The sequence below is a fragment of the Emiliania huxleyi genome (assembly GCF_000372725.1).
Source record: "Emiliania huxleyi CCMP1516 unplaced genomic scaffold EMIHUscaffold_61, whole genome shotgun sequence".
NCBI lineage: Eukaryota > Haptophyta > Isochrysidales > Noelaerhabdaceae > Emiliania > Emiliania huxleyi.
In genome coordinates, this window is record NW_005197426.1 from 304,393 (window position 1) to 323,592 (window position 19,200).

The window sequence follows — 19,200 nt, forward strand, 5'->3', positions numbered from 1 at the left end:
CGCGTAGCGCGCGGGTGCGCGGCAGCCTCGGCAACCGAGGCGACAGTGGCGAGCAGGGGCGAGCAGGGGCGAGCAGGGGTCAGAGCAGTGCGGCGCGCCGAATTTTTTTCGATGGGCTCGGTCAGTGGGCGTGTCAGGAGGCGGCCGGCCGGGAGAAACTCGGCAGTAAAACTCCCGCGCCGGCCCAGGAGGTGGGAGTGTCACGGAGGCGGCCATTGGCGCGCGCTCCTTGTCTTCGTGGGTCCGAGTTTTGACACACACCACACAGTAGTGTGTGGCGCGCCGCGTTCTTCGATGTTTTCGCTCCGGAAAAAAGCGCGTACTTTCGCGGTGCCCGTGCGGGTGGTCTTTTGTTCTCTACCACGCCACTTCCTACACTGTTTAAAAAAAGCATGCGCGGTTGTGTGTGGCGGCCTCCTCGCGGGCGGCGGGCGCAATAACGGGGACGAGACGCGGTTCGCCTGCCCTGGTCGCGCGAGCGGCGGTGAGCGTACGGCGCAAACGAGATCGTATCGTGCGGTTGCGCCACGGATCCACGGCTACTAAACTAGGCAGTGTGACGGCCCGAGATCGAATCTTACGGGTGCGCGAGACGGCCATCGGAATCGAGAAGAGTGAGGAGGAGGAGGAGGAGGAGGAGGAGGAGGAGGAGGAGGAGGAGGAGGAGGAGGAGGAGGAGGAGCTACTTGCCCGCGGCGTCGGCCAAGGCGTCCTCTCGCAGTCGCGACAGCTCCTGCGTGAGGCCCTCCAGCTCCTCTGGGCTGGGGATCGCATCGGTCGAAGCGGGCGGCGTAACGCCGCCGTCGATGCAAGGAAGCTTCGGACGCCGGTCGCGCGGCGGCGGCTTCGGCTCCGGCGGTGGCTCCGCACCGGCCACCGTGCCAGCGGCGCCGGGGCTGGTTCCGTCATCCTCAGCAGTGCCGGGCAGCCGGACGCAGACGCCGTCCTTGGGAGGCGCGGACGCCGCCTGCTCAGACAGGATGAGGGCTGTGGACGCCGTCCGACGGCGGCGCGGCAAAGTCTTCTCCGTCGAGGCTGAGCCGAGCGCGGCGATCTCACAGCCGAGCTGGTGCGAGCGCCGCCGGCGCCGCTCCGCCACGGCGAGCGGCGCTCCGCTGTTGTCGTTGGGCGGCGGCGGCTCCTCCTTGAGGACCGGATTGCCGAGCGGGCACTCGAGCCACTCGCGGTCGGAGGGGGAGAGGGTCGACTCGAGCAAAGCCACCTGCGACTCGAGGTGCAGCGCGCGCGGGCGGCTGGCGATGTCCTCGGCCCAGCAGCTCTCGACGAGGTCGCGCAGCAGCGTGGGCGTACCAGCGGGGAGGCGGGGCCGCTTTCCCTGCAGGCCGATGGAGACGGCGGCCTGCAGCGCCGAGCGGTCGGAGAAGGGGACGGTGTGTGTGATGAGCTCGAAGAGGATCATGGCGTACGAAAAGACGTCCGCGCTCTTGGAGTAGGCCTCGTGCATCACGATCTCGGGCGCCATCCAGCGGTAGGTGCCTGCAGGTGCAGGATCGGGGACGGGGGGGTGGATGTGCGTACCGTTGCGGGAAGCGCCCTCTCGCCGTTAATCGCGCGCGCCTGTCTCTGGCGTGAGCACCTCGCGCCCCAAGCAGTGCGTGCGGGTCAAGCCCGTCGGCTGCACGCCGGCGGCGAGGCCGAAGTCGGCGATCTTGACGCCGTGCTCGCCGTGCAGCAGCACGTTTGGCGACTTGAGGTCGCGGTGCATCACTCCGTTGGCGTGCAGGAAGGTGAGGCCGGCGGCGACGCCCGATGCGACGCGGAAGAAGAAGCGGCGCGGCGTCGGCCGCTGCAGCGCCTGCTGCAGGTCGCCGCCGTCGCAGTACTCGAGGATGACGCAGCGCGTGAGCCTCTCCTCCACCGCGCCGAGGAGCCGGACCACGTTGGGGTGGCCTGGCTGCGAAAGCCCCGCCAGCATGCCGACCTCGACGTTCCAGCTCGCGCACGCGTCCTCCCGCCCGCTGGCAACCTTGGCCGCCACCACCTCCCCGCGCCACTCGGCGAGGTAGGTGGAGCCGCCCAAGCCGCTCCCCAGCCGGCCGCGGAAGACGAGGTCGTCGAGGGCGGCGCGAGTCACATGCGGCTCGGAGCTCGAAAGGGAGCCTCCGCACGCGCCCGCGGCGTCGCCCGCCGCCGCCTCAGGCGCCGCCGCCTTTTGCCCCGGCGCAAACGGCGGCGCGGGCGCTGCGGCAAACGGGCCGTGCGCCGACGCCTCCGATCCGCCGAGCCGCAGCAGGAGGAGCTGCTTGATCTCTTCGCCCGAGATGCCGCGCAGCGTGTCGCGGAGGCTGCCCATTCCCTCGACTGGGCCGCCGGCCCCGCCAAGCAGCGCCAGGGCGACGCTGGCCAAGTCCGGAGTGGCTCCTCCGTCCTGCGGCTGCCCCGCCCCTGCGCGGACTGTGGAACCCACACCGCCGCCACCGATCTCGTCGCCACCATCCTCGTTTTCGCCGCCCTCACCGCCTCGTTTGCTGCCCTCGCTGCCGCCGCCGCCCTCGCCGCCGCCCTCGCCGCCGCCCTCGCCGCCGCCCTCGCCGCCGCCGCCGCCGCCGCCGCCCTCTCCGCCACCGCCGCCCTCGCCACCGCCCTTGCCGCTGCCCGCGCCACCGCCGGCTGCGAGATCGTGCAAAGGCACCGCCACCGCGGAGGCGCCGGTCCTTCGGCTCCAGTCCGGCGTGGTCGAGGGGGGCGGCGCCTTGCTGGTCGAGGAGGGCGGCCAGCGGTTCGGCGAGGGAGGCTTGCCAAGCAGGGCGGGTGGCGAGCGCTGGGTGGGCGAGCGGTGGCGGGGCACTGCCAGTCCGTGCGACCACGACCCGTCGACGCGCTCGCGGGTGGGCGAGCGCGGCGGCGAGCTGCGCGGCGAGCGGGAAGGCGGCGACCACGCCGAGGAGGAGGAGGCGTAGTTGTGCAACATGACCTGCAGCTGCTCGATCTTTGCGATGTGCGACGTGATGAGCCGCCACAAGCGCGGCGGGATGAGGCCCGCCTTGCGGACGGTGCACACGTCGAGCGACTCCTCGAGCTTTGCGAGCAGCGAGCGCAGCTCCGGGTCCATCTCGACGGCGGCGCCGAGGAGCTCGAGCATGCGGGGCGGGGCGAGGGCTCGCAGCTCCTCTGTCCGCGCCCGCTGCTCGCGCAAGCAGAAGAGCAGGTCGGTGGTGGCGCGCGCGGGGAGCCCCTCCAGCCCCGCTCTGGGCAGTGCGAGGGCGCCGCACAGCCAGGCCCGCATCTCGCCGAGGCAGTTCTTGAGCAGGTCGAAGCAGCGCATGGCCTGCCAGTCGGGGCTCATCGAGGCCGACGAGGAGGCGTGGCACTCCTCGAGCGCCTGCTTGACCACCGAGTTGTACTCGCCGAAGGCCCTGTAGAAGGCCTCCGCCGCAGAGCGCGACGCCCGCTCGAGCGCGGCGAGGGCGGCTTCCGTGGGCAGACCTCCCTCGGAGGCGTCGAGCTGGCCGAGGGCGAGGGCGAGCTCGTTACCCACGCTGACGATCATCTCGTCGCAGCGGCGGCGCACGGCGGTGACCTCCGCAGCCGTGCCCGGAATCAGCGTGGCGAGATTCACGGCGGAGCGGGCGGCGATCAGGGCCCTCTCATAGTCGGTTCGCTTGCCCGCGGAGGCGAGGTGCATGCAGCTCGCGCCGCGCTCGTTCTGCAAGTTTTGGAGGACGCCATAGGTGTATCGACGCGACGGCATACGCGAGTGGAGCGCCGCAGCGGGCACCAGCGGTTGATCCACCGCGGCGTACACAGCGGGCGCACGGCACTCGAGCTCGGCTTGTGCGGGTGCTTGCGATTTGTGCCCGCAATGAGCTCTGACCCCCCCCCCCCTGTGTCGGTGCGCGCCCTTTTTCTCTACAGTGTACGTACGTACTTTTAGCTTACTAGAAAAGAGAGAGGGGGTTGTTGCTGACGGGGTTTGCGATGAGGAGCGATCCGAACGTGTATTCGGGTGATCAGATCACTACCGCCGAAACGCAAAAAAGAGCACTGCGACGCATCGGGCTCATGCTAGCATCCACCTCGCGAGCCGACCGTCTGGCTCAGCGAGGCTGCTGCGGAGCACTCGCGGGCCGATTTCTGGCCCAGCGAGGCCGCTGCGGGACACACCGGCGGCTCGGTTCGCTCCTCAACGCAAACTCGGTCGAGCAAGAGTCAGGTGTGAGAGAGAGAGATTTTTAGCAATACCAGTGTGAGAGAGAGTAGTCTCTCGGTGTGTGTGTAAAGGCGGCGCGGCACGGTAGGTAGGATGGCAGGCTGGACATCGGTCGGCGGGCCGAGCTTGAGTTTTTCAGTGTATGTAGCTCTTACGTACATTCCCGTAGGAGGACTCTGCTGACAGGGTTTGCGATGAGGAGCATGCAGTGAATTTTTTTCAGCGCTACGTTCTCCTCGGGACTCAGACTCTTGGCCCGCATGCCCGCCGGCCTGGGCGTCCTCCTCCCGCGCGACTTCCTCGAGCGGCAGCCGGAGCGCTGGAAAAAGTCGCAGCGCAAGCGCGGCGCGCTCCGCCAGCTCGCACGCATCAACCAGCGGCGCGAGAGGCTGGAGGCCAAGGCGATCCGGAACGCGGAGCGCGACGCGGCGCGGCAGCTCGCGAGCCGCGAGGAGGCGGTGGCGGCTGCGGGCGGCCGGCCCGCCGGGCCGCCCCCCTCGCACTGCACTCCCTTTGGGCCGCAGCGCAGCGGCCTCTGGGCAGCCGAGCTGCAGCCAAACCAGCCGCTCGTGCTCGCGCTGCCCGAGGGCGTGCGGCTGCGGCTGCTGCGAGCCTCATTCGCGGGGCCGGCCCCGTCCTCGTCGCAGACCACGCTGCGCTGCCGCGTCCCATCCAGCACCCACGTGGCCACGCTCTGCGTGCTCCGCGGTGGCGGAGGCGGCGGCGGCGGTGGCGATGGCGGTGGCGATGGGTGCGGCGCGGTGGCGGCGGAGTCCGGCTCGCGGCCACTGCGCGCCGAGTTCAGCTTCTCGGACGACCGCGTCGCTCTCGCCGCGGAGGGTGCCTCCGTCGTCCACTTGCTCGGCAGCTACTCGTTCACCTCGCAGAGGGCGGCCGAGGCGGCAGCCGCCGGGACGGCACCGGCGGCGGGCGAGGCGGCGGGCGCTGCGCGGGGTGGGACGCAAAAGGGCCAGTCCTCGCGGGCACAGAAGCCAGACGACGCCGCCGCACGCGAGCGCGCTTGCGCGAGCGCGGCGGGTGGTGGCGGCGGCGGCGGCGGCGAGGGCGGCGGAGGCGGAGAGGGAGGCGGAGGCGGAGGCAGAGGCGGAGGCGGAGGCGGTGGCGCAGACGCGGGCGGCGGCCAGGGCGGCGGCCAGGGCGGCGGCCAGGGCGGCGGCCTGATGGAGCTCTCTAGCGGCCTGCGGTACACAGACACCGTGGTCGGCAGGGGGCGTGCTGCGGCGCGCGGAGACCGGCTCGGCAAGCCCTCGCGCCAGGAGAGGGCTGGGCCTGGCTGGGCGGGCGGTGCGGCCGACGGCCCTTGCGCCCCACCGCACAGGTGTCAAGTTCGAGGGGATGGCGTCGCACGGGCCCGGGGACTGGCGCGTCTTTGACGACAACAAGGGGAGGCAGCTCCACTTCACGCTCGGGCGCGGGGAGGTGCCGGGCTGCTTCCTAGACACCTCCTAGACGCTTCCCAGACACCGCCTAGACACTTCCTCGGGCGCGGGGAGGTGCCGGGCTGCTGCGAGGCGGCGGAGCCCCTCTCGGATCCCGCTCGGAGGCTGCCCTGTAGGTGCTGGCCGGCTGGGACGCGGGCCTGCTCGGCATGCGCTGCGGCGGCACGCGCAGGCTCATCGTCCCGCCCTCGCTCGGCTACGGCGCGCGCGGCGCCGGCCCGGTGCCTCCGGAGGCGACGCTCGTCTTTGAGGCGCGGAGAGACCGGCGCCGCCGCTCCCTCGCACACCGCCACCCAGCCTCACACTCCTGCCGCGCGCGCGTCCGCAGGTGCGCCTCCTCAACGTGCAGCCCGACCTGACGCAGCACTGAGGCCGGGAGAGCGGCTGCGGGCTGGACTCGGGCGGGCGGTGGGCGGGCGCGCCTGAGCTCATGCGGCGCGTCGTGCCCTGTGCCCGTGGCCACCGTGGGCACGCGCGTGGCGCCTGCAGTTCGCAACGGAGAGTTTGTCTGTGAGCTCCTGCACTGCGCACAGCTCCTGCAGTCCTGCACTGGGTTGTTGCTCGGGGAGTACTACTTTGTTTGTTGAGGGAGTTACAATCCAGAGACTTCTCGAGCCCCCTCTCGTGCGCCGTTGTCGGCGACCCTCCATCCCACTCCGGCTCACGCGTCACAGCACACGGAAGTCGCTGCGCAAGCGCTGTGAAGCGGGGCCGCGGGGTGGCGGGGACGGCCAAAAAGGCTGGGGGGGGGGAGCGGTGTAAGCCCGTGACCCCCCGCGTGTGTAGTAAGCTGTGTACGGTAGCGGACTCAGAGGCGCTCAGCGCCCGGGCGGCTGGAGGGCCGCGGGCCGCTGCGCGCTGGCGCTGCGCACGCGGGCCGTGGGCGCAGCGTGGGACGAGTCAATTCATTCGACTCGTGGCCCCAAAGTGCGTGAGCGGTGAGGTGTGACGGAGAACGAATAAAGAGGAAAGTACGAGCTACGACCAAATCACTAGAATCGGACTTGAAAGGCACCCCCATGATGGTCCTAGAGGGCCTGGGAAGGAATGCAAGACAGATGCGCCTCGCTCCGTGATTCCATCGATGGGAAATGTTCACCGCGACTCACGTCGAGCCACGAGCGCGCGGGACACCGATCAGCGGTCACCGCGCCGCGGCGTGCGGCGGCGTCGTGCGGCTTTTAATTTTACCTGATCGTTATCATTTCCCCCCGGGATGTGTCCTCTCTCCGGCCAAAATCACGACCTTCCCCAAAAGTGGGTGATCTGGAGCTAGCGTAGGACAGGTAGGGCCTGAGGCGGCAGTAGTCTGCCATGTCATAGGAAGGATTGTGGTTGAAGAGACGCGTGTTCATTTGTTTTATATCCTGCCCGGAGATTCTTACCTTATTTCTTTTTGACACGCCGCCCCGTGCTCTCTCTCCACGCTTTCTAGTCGGCCTCGTCGTTGTCGAGGAGAGTTTGCGAAGCCAGTGGGCGAGAAAAAGAACACACTCGGCGCGTGACATTTCCCATTGCGGAATCACGGACGAGGCGCATCTACCTGCATCCCTTCCCAGGCCCTCTAGGACCATCATGACGGAAGGCTCGAGCGTCCGTGTGCACCGCGTCGACGCCGCCTGCGACGCCCGCCCGCTCCCGGGCATGGTCAGGCCGCCCACGCTCCTTTGCGTCCCCGGCCTCAAGGAGTCGCGGTCCGGCTACCGCGTCGAGGATCGCGACGTTGTCTACTTGTGCGTGAGGCCGGGATCCGACTTTGGCACCCCTGCCTTCGCGGCGGAGTGCCTCGCCGCCGTGCGTGAGCACCTCCCGGACGACGCCCCGGTGGATGCCCTCGCCTTCTCAATGGGCTGCTCGGTGCTGGCCCAGCTCGTCGCCGCCGGCCTCCGGCTGCGCGAGGCGTCCCTCATCTCCCCCGCGGGCCACTTCAACGGCACGTGGGCCGAATCGCTGCTCCGCCGCGGCACCGCCTTTGGCAGCTGGCGGTACGGCACCGGTTTCTGGTCCGGCCTCGCCACCTTCCCCACCTACGTGGCCGGCGGCGCCAACGCGTGGGAGTACGAGTCGCTCCACCGCCTGGCGGAGCGGGTCAAGGTGTACGCGGCCGCGTCGGACCCGGTGCACCCGAACGACGTGGAGAAGTTCGCCGCCAACAAGCAGATCAAGCTGATCGAGGCGGACGGAGGCCACTTCGGCCCCAAGACGTACGTCCCGATGCTGCACCGCCGCAAGTCGCGCTCTCCGCGCCGCGCCGACAAGGCGCCTCGCCCGCTGCACAAGAAGATCCTGTCGCAGATGCTGCAGCCGTACTGGGTCGCGCACGTCGTGTGGGTGCTGTGCTGCGCGATGCTCTGCCAGTCGCAGTGGGGGATGCTCTCCTCCCACCCGCTCACGACCCTCAGCTACGGCTACACCTACTGCGGCTGCTGGTCGCTGATCGAGTGCGCGCCTTAAGTAATTAATCAAGCGCCTCGCCCGCAGAAGAATCGCACACGCGCTCTCTGCAGCGCACCCGAGCTCGACCTCGCTCGCACCCCTCGCCGCCGCCGCCCTCGCCTCCCTCCCGGCCCTCTTGCCCCTCCTCCCCCCGCACGAACCGCCCCCCCCCCCCCCCCCTCTCCCCCCAGGTACGTCTACCACCGCGCCCTCCAGCACCACGTGCTGCGCCCGACGCACTGGACGCACCACCGCCGCCCGCACGACCACAAGCACCTCCGCAGCCCCGCCGGCATGATCCAGCTCTACGGAGGCGCCGCACCTCCAGCCGCACCTCCAGCCGCACCTCCAGCCGCACCTCCAGCCGCTCCCCGCCCTCGGTGCCGCCTCCTCCACGACACTTCCCGGACACGTCCGACAGGCGCCCTCTGCCTGCTCGTCTACGCCGTCCACGCGGCCCTCGGCGTGTCCCGCTACCCGCCCTTCTACCCGTGGCTCGCCTTTTGCTACCTCGCCTTCGAGTTCGCGCACGAGACCGCCCACAAGGCGGACCCGCCCTGATGGCTAGACCTTTCCTGGACCTCTCCTAGACCTCTCCTGGACCCTCTCCTGGCACCGTCCTGTAGGCTGACCCGCCCGCGTGGCTCGGCGCCTGCCGCGACTTCCACGTCCAGCACCACAAGACGCCGTGGCTCAACTACGGGTTCGTCTCGCCGATGTGCGACCACGTCTTCGGCACGGCGCACGGCGACTTCGCCGCGCCGTGGGCCTCGATCCTCGCCTTCGGCCCCATCCCCTTCCTCTCGTTTTTCCTCCTCCCCCCGGTCGGCACTTGCGCAGACGAGACGTCCTCCTCCGACGCCGAGTCGACGGCTGAGTCAGAGGCGAGCACGGTCCTTGCGGACAGCGAGCCGGCGCTCGCGCACGCCAAGCTCGCCGGCCAGCCGCCCGCCGAGTCGCCGACTTGCGTCCGCCACGCCTTTGTTGCCGAGGACCTGTCCTGACCGAGGACCTGTCCATACCCGGCTTGCGCGCTCCTTCGCCCTCCTTCCCCTCCCCGCCGCCAGCCGCGCCTAGCTCGCCGTCGGCGGCGGCGGATGCTCGAGGGGAGGTGCTGGGCCAGAGGAAGGGCAGGCGCGGCCGGTGAGGCCCCCTTCGCTGTGGCGGAGGGGCTGCTCTCTGTGGCCTCCCGTACTCTGGGTCTCTCTTGGGGGACTCCGCCCGCAGCCCTAGCTTTGCGCGCGGCGGTGTCCGGCATGGTGGGCAGGGAGGGGGGAGGGCCCCCGTCTTTGTGAGATTTTGCGTGCGTGGGAGCGCATGACACGGTGCGCTGCTGGGGCTCGCGAGGGTCCCGAAATCCCTCGCGGTGTCCTGTCCGTGGCGAGCCGTGACTTGTGTGACCCGCGGTTGGAGAGGAGGGCCCCGAGAGGGGCCGCCGAGCCGTTGTGATATGTGACGTTTTCTGTTGAGTGTTGTTATACACAGGCACATGGCGGCCGGACCGCGCGGCCGGCGTGTCTGGTGTCTCCGCGTCCGGGCGGGGGAGGGGCTCAGGGGGCCTCAGGTGCGTGTTGGGGCTTGGCCGGCCCGCGGCGCGCGCGCCGGTGAGCGGTGTCGCTGTCGGTGAGGCGGTGTGAACGTACGTGCGTGGTCCACCTGACCCTGTGTCAGCAATGATGTCAATAAACACAGTAGCCCCTCGGCGCCTCTCGGAGCGCCCCACGTACCGGCTCAAGCGTACTGTGCCACATGCAAGCGCCCTCCCCCCACCGGCTGGCCGCCTCCCTGGGCCTCAGTCGACGGGTGCCGCCTCGCCCGAGGCCTCTGCCTTTGGCCGCTTTGATTTCGGCTGCTTGGACCCGGGCCCCTCGCCCTCGCGCTCGAGGTTCCGTGCTTGCCGCGCGTCGGAGAGTGCCTGTGGACGCGGCGCTATGGTCAGGTCCACCCTGCAGCAGTTGGCACTGCAGGCAGCGGGGCGCACGCACCATCCGCGCCTTGCGCTTCTTGTCCATGACCGTCTCGGCCTCTCAGCCAGCCTCGGCCTTGCCAGCCTCGGCCTTGACCTCGCGCTTGACCTCGCTCTTGGCCTCGCTCTTGGCCTCCTCGCTCTTAACCTCGGCCTCACCCGCCTCCTCGCCCGCAGCCTCAAACTGCCGGACGACCTCCTCACCCAACACACGCACAAAGGCGGCGCGCACTGTCGCCAGGTCGGACGCAGACAGGATCTCGCCGCAGGGACGGCCCGACTCGCCTGCCATAAGCTGGTCGATTCGGCCGTGCGTCTCGAGCGCGGAGCTGGCCACCTTAGCGGACACGCCGCCGAGACTCTGCCAGTGGTATGCTTCGCCTCCGTTGCGGGTGGAGAGCGAGGCGAGGCGGCCGGTCGGCGTGCGGAAGTCGACGCAGTACTGAGTGCCGATATACGGCATGCCCTCCGAGGTCCAGCCGAACGGGGCGCCCGGCTGCGCCTTCTTCAGGGTCATGCCCTGCTTGCGGCGGGCATGCGGGTCGATGGCGTGCACGCCGGTGGACTTGCCTGGCGAGACGAGAGGCGGAGCGTGAGAGGAGGGCGAGGAACTACAGCGCGGCTCAGCGAAGTCGAGCCAGACCGTATCGCATTCCAACGGTGAGGACAGCAAGTTCGCCGTTTTTTTCTTTTTGTTGGGCGGCTGAAACACAGAAAACCCGGGTCCCAAGACGCAGCGCTTGTCCACAGTACTGGGCACGGGCCTCGGTTGCCTCCTCCACGCCGTGCACCGAGTCCCATCGAGTCCCAAAGGTACGAATGTCACCACACTCTGCTCTCTCGGTCCGTCGCGACCCGCGCGCGCTCGCAGTCTCACGCTCTCTCTCGCTGCTCGCGGCTCACTCTGAGCCGCTCAATCTCGTGCGCGTGTGCGAGTTTCCGACGCTGGGCTCTAGCACCCCTTGGACCACCCGGGTGCTTCTGCCGCGGGGGCGAGGGGTAGGAGAGACGTGGCGGCATGGCACACTCACCGCACGGCTCGGTAGCCACGCTGCACTTGCCGCTGCATCAACCCTTGCGCCTTCTCCAAGCCCACCGCGTGCCGGTCGCCAGTCCAAATGTCCCCGAACATCGTCATCTTGCCCGGCGAGAATCTGTAGTGCGCCGGCAGCGAGGGCGGCGTCACGACCACCGCGCCCGGCGCCGGCGCCGGCGCCGTGGCCGCCACCGTGGCCGCCACCGCCGCCGTGACCGCCACCTCCGCCGCCTCCGCCGCCTCGATCTCCTCCGCTTCGACCAGCAGCCGCGCCTCCTCCTCCTCCACCGCCACCTCCTCCAGCAGCAGCGCCTCCTTCTCCTCCTCGCTCGGCGGCTGCTCGTCCACCGAGATGCAGCCGCTGCGCGTGATGAGCTTGCCGTCGAGCGTGAGCATCACCTACACCAAAAAAAGGGGGATGCGTGGCGGCCCCGTCGCGTGGAGGACGAGCGCGTCGTCGCGGCAACCTCGAAGTAGCACGACGAGATCACACCCGCGCGACGCTTCTTGTGCACGTCCCCCTCGGCGGTGCGGCAGACAGCGAGCGCAAGGTAGGCGAGGCCGCCCTCGATCGACGCGAGCATCTCCTTGAGCGAGACCTTGTGGCTGTAGTGCTCGAGTTGAGCCGCCTCGCGCATGCCGGCGCGCAGCTTGGCCGCCAGCTCGGGCTGCTCAGCCTCCACGGCGGCGCGCAACGCCTCGCCCTCGCGCACCTTCTGCGTGAGCGGGCGCAGCATGCCGCTCGACAGGAGCGGCGGCACAGCGCGGACGAGCGAGAGCTGGTCAAGTGGCTGGCGGCTCACTGCGAGGCGGACCACGGCGCGCCCCGTGTACCGCGTGCCGTCCAGGCAGCCGAACTTTTGGTTGCCCAGTTGATGCCGCCAGACGGTGCAGTCCACGCCGTTGAAGTTGTCCACCTGCAGCAGCCGCATCACGTGGCCCTCCTCGAGGTTGGCCTGCAGGGGACAAGCGGGTGAAACGAGTTGAGGCGGGAGAGCAGAGGCGGCGCGCCGGCGCGCCTCGAAGGCGGTCTCGCACTCGCTGAGCGGGACGTCCATGAAGAGTTTGGACATCTGCTGCCGGTCCACGTTGAGGCCGCTGGGAGCGACCCACGTCGCGTTCTGCTGCACCACCAGCGCTGGCTCTCGTCGTTTGAGAAGCCGTCGGGCGGCATGCCGATCATCTCGACGACCTGGCGGCCGTTGATGACGAGCGGCGGGTCGAATGGTCGCTCCGTCGGCCGCGCGCGGGGCTTCCCCGCCACGTACACGTACACCGCGCGCCTATTGCACTAGAGACAGATTGACGTGCCCTTCCCTCGCGGTACACGGGCCGAGGAGGGGGAGCCGCGCCCGAGCTCGAGGAAGTGGCGGGCGACGTCAAAGTTCTGCGACTCGCGCGCCTCGACGCGCGCGCACAGCTCGGTGAGCTGCGGCGGGGAAGCGAGGGCTCACGAGGACAAGCGTGGGCGGGGACAAGCGCGGCGCGGGCCGACCACACCGAGATGCTCTCGCCGCGCGCGGCCAGGTTCTCCATCTCTCGCTCGACCAACAGCGCCGAACGCGCGGTCGAGCGCCGCTGGGTGTACTCGATCGTCCGTTGGCTCGCCTCCACCGCCAGCTGGCCGAGTTCTTGCGCCGCCGCGACCTTCTGTGCGGAGAAGAATTGGTGCGGCATCTGCTTGAAGGCCACGCCCGCCGCCTCCGCCGCCGCGATCGACGCTTCTCTCGAGAGCCGCCGCGGCATCACCTTGAAGGCCTCGCCCCTCGCCTGCGCCGCCGCGATCGAGGCTTCTCTCGAGAGCTGCCGCGGCCCGCTGGCCGAGACGCGAACGCTGGGCCGCCCAGCGCCGCCTGTCTGCCCCTCCATCGGCGCCGCCCCCCACTCGGCGAGGCGCTGCTGCCTGCGAGAGCAGAGGCAGGGGGTGAGCACAGAGAGGGTGGGAGGGTGTCTCGATCCGCGTCCCCCGAAAGAGTCTCCACTCAGTCGGTTACCCCGCCCCATCGTGCCAGGGGGCGGCGGCGGGACGCGTGGGATCGCCCCCGCGACAGAGTGTGCTAACCCCTCGCCCTGGCTTGCCGCTGCCCCGGCGGCGGTCCTCTCCGATGCGGCATGCACGCTCATGGCGAAGCAGAGGCTCGCGGTAGATACAAACGGATTGCGCGCTCGCCAGGGCCCCCGTTAGGCGTGCATACGCTTCGGGCGAGGGGAGCGGTGCAGGGATCGCGACACCGGCAGCGGAGAGCATCTGCTCGACGTCGTCGGCCAGCGAGAGCCCAGCGCCCTGCAGCGCGCTGAAGACATCGACCATCAGCCCGCGGTCGTTGAGCCAGCGCCTGATTTGCTTAGGGTACAGCGTGCGGCCGGCCTTCGAGAACTTGTTGCACGTCGGCCTGACGCGGCCGCTCTTGGGCTGCTGCAGGGCGTGCACCATGACCAGCCGCTTGAAGGCCTCGGAGTAGTCTGCCGTCGCGCTGCGAGACTGCGATCCCTGCGGCGCCGCCAGCGGCGGAGGGAGAGCCGGAGGAGGGAGAGCCGGAGGAGGGCGAGGCGAGGGGCGAGGCGGAGGGGGGCGAGGTGGTGCGGAGTCAGCCGGAGCCTCCGCCGCTGCCGCGCCCTTCCGAGCCCGCTTCCTCGCGCCGCCGCCGCCGCCGCCGCCGCCGCCGCCGCCGCCGCAGGGGAGGTGCGCCACACCCTCGTCCTCGGATTGCAGAGAGTTCAGAAAGTCGCACGCCTTCTGGGCGGCCTCGCGCTTCGGCCGCGCCATGACTTGTTGGCGGCAGTAAAAGAATTTTAGAATCCACAGAACACTGGGCACAGGACTGGGCACGGGACTGGCGCGCACTGGCACAGTAAAAGAATTTTCCAACCAAACTCCCTCGCACAACACTGGGCATAGGACTGGGGTGTGAACGCCAAGGATACCTGACCACGAGACTTGCGTGGGGTGTGGGGGCGATTGCGGCGACGGTGTTTCGGCATTTCTGTGGCCTGTGCTCAGGAGGTCGTGTGCAGTCCGTGGGGTGCGTGAGTGACCAACCCCAATTTGTGCCGATGTATGTCCGGTGTGTGGCGCAGCAGCATTGCGACGCATTCTCCAAGCACGGCCTCTGGCGTTGCGAGTGCACAGAGAGCGAGCAATAGTCGACAAAAGCACTGATCTGTGGGCAGCGGATCTCCATGGCGGTCGCGCCCAGAGAAAGGAGAGCCAGGTTCGGACTTTTTGGTATGGTATGGTTCTTAGACATACCCCCCGCCAGCTGACAGACCCAGCCTCCCGCCGACGGCACCATACGCCCCCCCCCCACCCACCCACCCCCTCGCCCCACCGCCGGCCGCCTTATTGCTAGGCTCCAGAGGAGGCTGCAGACACCGACACGCACACTAGATACGCGCGGATGGCCGCCGTCTTCCACACCAGAAAACGGCGGCAAAGGTGGGCACCCGCGCCGGTCGCCGCACCCGCACCAGCGGGCGCCGCGCCGGCCGCGCCCCGTGCGCGGTGCGGGCGGCTCCGGTGGCCGCCGCGCCGGCCGCCCTGCGGGCCACCGCACCGGCGAGGTCATCCATCGGCATCGCCGTGCCGGCGGGTGCCCCCCTCCAGTGGGTGCCCCCGCTCCGGTGGTTGCCTCGCCGGTGGTCGCCTCGAGCGGGTTGGCCAGCTGCGCCAGCGGCGCAATCTCGGGGGACTTGTAGTACATCCCGAACTCGGCGACGAGGGAAAGCTCCTCGGGCTCGTCCGCGATGATGCCCCCGGGGCAGCCCTGGTAGGGCTCGTCGAGCACCTTGCGCGTGTCGCCGCGGAGAGCAGCTGCAGCAGCTCCGCGACACGGGCGCGTGCTCCTACCTCATGGCGCTGCGGGCTCGGCGGCGGCAGTGGACCCCCGACATAAGTGTACAGTGCACTCAACAGACAGGCGCGGGACAAGCTAACTAACTAAATGACAAGGCTGTCCGACCGCCACCAGATAGCAAACTCCGACTGGCGCGAGTTGCTCTGACTCGACGATCCTCGCATTGCGGCGCCGACGGCGAGTCCTTCGGGAGCGGTGCACCTTGGCGGCGACGAGCGCGATCGCGACAGTGCCGACCGACGACAGCGGCAACGGGGAGAGGAGGCGCCTCCTCCTCGACAACGCGTTGCCCATCGGAGGATGCGCCGCTAGGCGGGGAGGGCGGCGGGGAGGGCGGCGGGGAGGGCGGCGGGGAGGGCGGGGAGGGCGGGGCGGAGACGTCGAGAGGCGGCGGCGGCGAGGGCGACGCTGACGGCGGCGGCGGCGAGGGCGGCGACATCGGCGGGGGCGGAGGCATCTGGGGATCGTTAGCAGGAGCATCAGGAGGTAAGAGTGGCGGCGGCGGCGGCGGCGACGGCGTGGGCGGCGGCGGCGACGGCGAGGCGGAGGGCAGCGGCGGCGAAGGCGATGACGGCGGCGGCGACGGCGAGGTGGAGGGCGGCGGAGGGGCAGATGGCGACGGCGTGGGCGGCGGCGGCGACAGCGAGGCGGAGTGCAGCGGCGGCGAAGGCGATGACGGCGGCGGCGGCGGCGTGGGCGGCGGCGGCGATGGCGAGGTGGAGGGCGGCGGAGGGGCAGATGGCGACGGCGTGGGCGGCGGCGGCGACGGCGAGGCGGAGTGCAGCGGCGGCGAAGGCGACGACGGCGGCGGCGGAGGCCAGGGCGAGGCTGTCGACGGCGTCAGCGAGGGAGCGCCCAATTTCCTAGCGCGGTACAGCTCAACCGCATATTGGTCGCCGGCGTACGATCGTCCATTCGCTGAGCGGCGTGATCTCGACGGGCACCGTGACCCTCCCGAGGAGCGCAACGCCCTCTCCTTCTGCATACGAGAAGCGGCCGATGTCCGGATCTTTGCTGTCGCCGCCAGATAAGACCCACTCCGGTTGAGCACGGTCTGTTTCGGGCCGTACTCAATGAAGCGACAGCCCGTCCGGACGGGCTCGCTGAGGTTCGTTCGGATGCCCAGCGACCCCAGCAGCGTCGAGTTGCTGCGTCTGTAGCCAGCTCCGCCAGCGTGGCCGGAAAGACCCAGAGCAGGCCCCAGCCGCCCTCGACCGACGAGGCGAAGGGCCCGTCGGTGGCGGCGGCGGGCGCCTCGTAGCAGTCGTACATGATGCCGTCGCTGTGTGTGACTTGGCCGTAGCCGCCCACGCCATCGCAGGCCGCCTGGCACGTTGCCGACGGCACAGGACTGCCGCACACTCTGAAGGAAGCGGGCTGGCCGGAAGGGGGTTGCCAGTCGGGCGCACTTAGCGCCGTACGGTAGACCGTGTCGAAGTGTCGTCCACGTACTTGGGGAAGGGGGGACTGTACACGACCACGCACCTCTCGGCTCGCAGTCCGCGTACATTTTGTTTGAGGGGCCCGCCCGCAGGAGGGAGGATTGTTGGCCAAAGCTCAGATTTCTTTTTTGTGTTTTGTTCGACTTCGAGGAGAAGCGAGAAGAGCCCCCATGAAGAGGAATACCACGACCGCGGACACACACAACACGCCCGCTCCGAGTCTGAATAAGGTTTACCTTCCCTTCCTCGCCGCGTCCTCGTGCATCGCGCGCAGGATGTCTCGTCCGGCCTGGTCTCCGCCCCCCACCACGGGCTGCCGGCCCTCGCTGCCGCCCCCGAAGAGCCGCACCCCCCTCGCGTTGACCTTGTTCCCGTTCGGGTCGTTTGTCACCACCAGCCCGCGCGAGCCCGCTTCTCGCCGGACCGTGTACTCGGTCTTTGCGGGCACGACGAGGCAGGACCCCTCGGAGAGGGTCGCCTCCTCGCCGCCGCGCAGGCTCACCCTCGCCTCGCCGCGCAGCTGCAGCAGCCACGTCTCGTGCCTCCACGCGGCGTTGTGCTCCACCGGCCCTCCGGCGACAAAGATGCCGAACTCCTTGTCGGGGTGGCTCTCGCCGAAGAGGGGCAGGGTCGCGCCCGCGTCGAGCAGCGCGGACCGCTCTTCCAGCCACTCGTCCAGCCTACAGCCACACGGCGCGCGCTCTCACGCCGGCGCAGCAGGCCGCACCGCATTCCAGATGCCGCGAGGCGCCGGAAGGGCGGAGGGACGACCGTCGCCACGTCCTGCTTGAGGGGCGGCGAGGCGAGGACGGAGGTGGCGGAGGGCCGCCGCGTGGCCGCCTCCTCCGACTCGCGGAAGGCGGCGAGCACCGGCGCGAGGTCCTTGCCCAGGTCGGAGCAGTGAAAGTACTGCTCCCAGAGCACGGCGTCGCACGCCTCAAAGTCGGTGTAGAAGCGGAGGCCGTCGAGCTCGCGCTCGCTGCGCCGCCGCTCGACGACGAGGCCGATGGAGCCCGCGTCCGGCCGCTGCGGCGAGTGCGGGATGCGCGAGGGCAGCAGGTACACCTCGCCCTCGCGGATCCGCACCAGCTCGCGCCGGCCGGCCTGCAGCGTGGGCAGCTCCATGTCGCCTCGCAGCTGGAAGAAGAACTCGCTCCCCTCCTCGAGGTGGAAGTCCTCGCGCCGGTTCGGCCCGCCCACAAACATGACGGAGAGCTGGTCGCGGTGGAGCAGCTTGTTCATCACGGGCGGCGCAAAGGAGGCCGCGTTGTCGCGGAGCCACGTGTCGAGGTGCGTGACGGCCAGCGACGAGCAGTGCCGCCGGGCGGCGCGGCGCCCGAGGCAGCCGGCGCGGCACAGCGGGCGGGAGGCGAGCATGGCGGTGCAGTCGTCGATTCGGCCGACACGAAGAGAAAGAATTTTGCCCGGCCCAAGGGCTACTCTAGGACAGTGCCGACGGGACGCGGCGCGAGAGACGACTCCCGCGAAAGCACGGCGGGCATCCGATTCTTCTCTCTTCTTGGCATCCGTGGCGTGGGGCTCGCCTTCGAAAAAGAAAGAAAGAAAGAAAGACAACCCAAGGGAGGGATGGGAGAACGGCACGCCGCCACCACACAGGGATTTTAATCGCCTTCGAAAAGTCGGGCATGGCTCTCCCCGCAACTTTCTCGCTAACACGCGCGCACCACCGAGACTGTGGTGGGCGCGCTGCGGTCGCACGTCTACCTCCGTCATAGTGCCACGACGTGCGGCCTAGATTTAGCACACGCACCTCTGCTCGCATACACTCATACAATGAATATCACCTGTGCGAGATAGGGCTAGCAGTACTGTTATATGATAGTAATAGAGCAGTTTGGTCGGAGGGCGCCCGGGTCGCTCCGGAGCGGCCCCGCGCGGGGAGGTGGGTGGAGGGCGGGCGCCACGCCGTCGGGCAGGTCGCGCGGGGACGCAGCCGGGGCCAGCGCGCGGCGCTAGAGGGCCGGGCGCAAACTTGTTGGACCTGGACCTGGACCTGGACCTGGGTCGGCGAGTTTTGGTGGTTCGAAATGCGGAGCGCGCAGTCCGTTGTGGTTCGAAACGCGATGCCTCCGTTGGGAGACACGGACGGCGCCGGCGGGAGCGACGCGGCCGGCGAGGCGCCGCACTCGGTCGCCGCCCTGACGGTGATCAGCGAGCCGGTCGAGCGTGACCAGTTGCATTCGAATCTGAGCACCACATTGAGGCCGTTGGTGGAGAGGGAGCGTCGCGAGCGAGGTGACGAGGATGGAGCTGTGGGTGTAGCCGGTGACGTGTCTGACTTTCGCATTGAAAGACTTATTGATCGAGGGTGGGGATGGAGCGGAGGCAACATCTCACATGCAGATCAATTGGAATAGGGTCAAGCGGCACTACTTCGAGGTGTATCTCTTTCGGTCAGCAAAGGGCTGTGGGTGTAGCCGGTCGAGGCACGGCCGCGTCGTCCACGACGAGTCGTCGGAGAAGGGCGAGACGTCGAAGCGCCGTGACGGTGATTCTCGGGCCGAGGCCGATGTCTCGTAGGGAGGAGCTGACTTGTCAGCGCCTTCGCAACGCGGTTCAATTGTGGACGACGGTGTACACGGAGATGGGATGGTGCGACGACATGCGGGACAAGCTGCGATTGCACATGCTTCTGCATGCTACGTGTTCGCACCGCGAGGTCGAACCGAGGTTTATACGGGTGTGGCTCCAGGGCCCGGTGCTCCAGGATGCAGCGGCTGCGAACCGGCGCAGGTGTGTCCGCAATGCGCTCACTAACGTGGCTGAGCAGGAGCATGAGGACGGCAACCACGCACACGAATGTCTGTGCTGTAA

At 69.3% G+C, this 19,200-nt stretch overlaps 6 protein-coding genes across 6 annotated transcripts; 2 read left to right on the forward strand and 4 right to left on the reverse strand.

The window, feature by feature from the left end:
* Window positions 1-1,345: 1,345 nt before the first annotated feature.
* Window positions 1,346-1,936, reverse strand: EMIHUDRAFT_67352 (hypothetical protein; the record flags this gene model as incomplete). The annotated part of the gene is made up of 2 exons (XM_005763981.1): window positions 1,346-1,471; window positions 1,598-1,936. Coding segments are annotated over 2 exons (465 nt in total), but the record flags the coding sequence as incomplete, so codon positions are not given.
* Window positions 1,937-4,431: 2,495 nt separating this feature from the next.
* On the forward strand, window positions 4,432-6,001 carry EMIHUDRAFT_104672 (hypothetical protein; the record flags this gene model as incomplete). Its single annotated transcript, XM_005763982.1, has 4 exons — window positions 4,432-5,476; window positions 5,511-5,611; window positions 5,748-5,852; window positions 5,960-6,001. The coding sequence occupies 4 exons, from the start codon at window positions 4,432-4,434 to the stop codon at window positions 5,999-6,001; spliced, it is 1,293 nt and encodes a 430-aa protein (XP_005764039.1).
* A 1,184-nt stretch (window positions 6,002-7,185) lies between these two features.
* Window positions 7,186-9,551, forward strand: EMIHUDRAFT_465032 (hypothetical protein). The gene is made up of 4 exons (XM_005763983.1): window positions 7,186-8,072; window positions 8,259-8,380; window positions 8,489-8,613; window positions 8,694-9,551. The coding sequence occupies exons 1-4, from the start codon at window positions 7,207-7,209 to the stop codon at window positions 9,069-9,071; spliced, it is 1,491 nt and encodes a 496-aa protein (XP_005764040.1). The 5' UTR covers window positions 7,186-7,206; the 3' UTR covers window positions 9,072-9,551.
* A 182-nt stretch (window positions 9,552-9,733) lies between these two features.
* Window positions 9,734-10,603, reverse strand: EMIHUDRAFT_465033 (hypothetical protein). The gene is made up of 2 exons (XM_005763984.1): window positions 10,053-10,603; window positions 9,734-9,982 (listed from the first exon to the last, which is right to left on the reverse strand). Exon 1 carries the CDS (start codon window positions 10,548-10,550, stop codon window positions 10,095-10,097), a length of 456 nt encoding a protein of 151 aa, XP_005764041.1. The 5' UTR covers window positions 10,551-10,603; the 3' UTR covers window positions 9,734-9,982; window positions 10,053-10,094.
* A 1,188-nt stretch (window positions 10,604-11,791) lies between these two features.
* On the reverse strand, window positions 11,792-12,831 carry EMIHUDRAFT_437582 (hypothetical protein). The gene is made up of 4 exons (XM_005763985.1): window positions 12,570-12,831; window positions 12,422-12,498; window positions 12,089-12,352; window positions 11,792-12,025 (listed from the first exon to the last, which is right to left on the reverse strand). The coding sequence occupies exons 1-4, from the start codon at window positions 12,813-12,815 to the stop codon at window positions 12,001-12,003; spliced, it is 612 nt and encodes a 203-aa protein (XP_005764042.1). The 5' UTR covers window positions 12,816-12,831; the 3' UTR covers window positions 11,792-12,000.
* Window positions 12,832-16,597: 3,766 nt separating this feature from the next.
* Window positions 16,598-17,607, reverse strand: EMIHUDRAFT_214467 (hypothetical protein; the record flags this gene model as incomplete). Its single annotated transcript, XM_005763986.1, has 2 exons — window positions 16,598-17,045; window positions 17,093-17,607. 2 exons carry the CDS (start codon window positions 17,605-17,607, stop codon window positions 16,598-16,600), a joined length of 963 nt encoding a protein of 320 aa, XP_005764043.1.
* Between the last annotated feature and the right edge of the window lie 1,593 nt (window positions 17,608-19,200).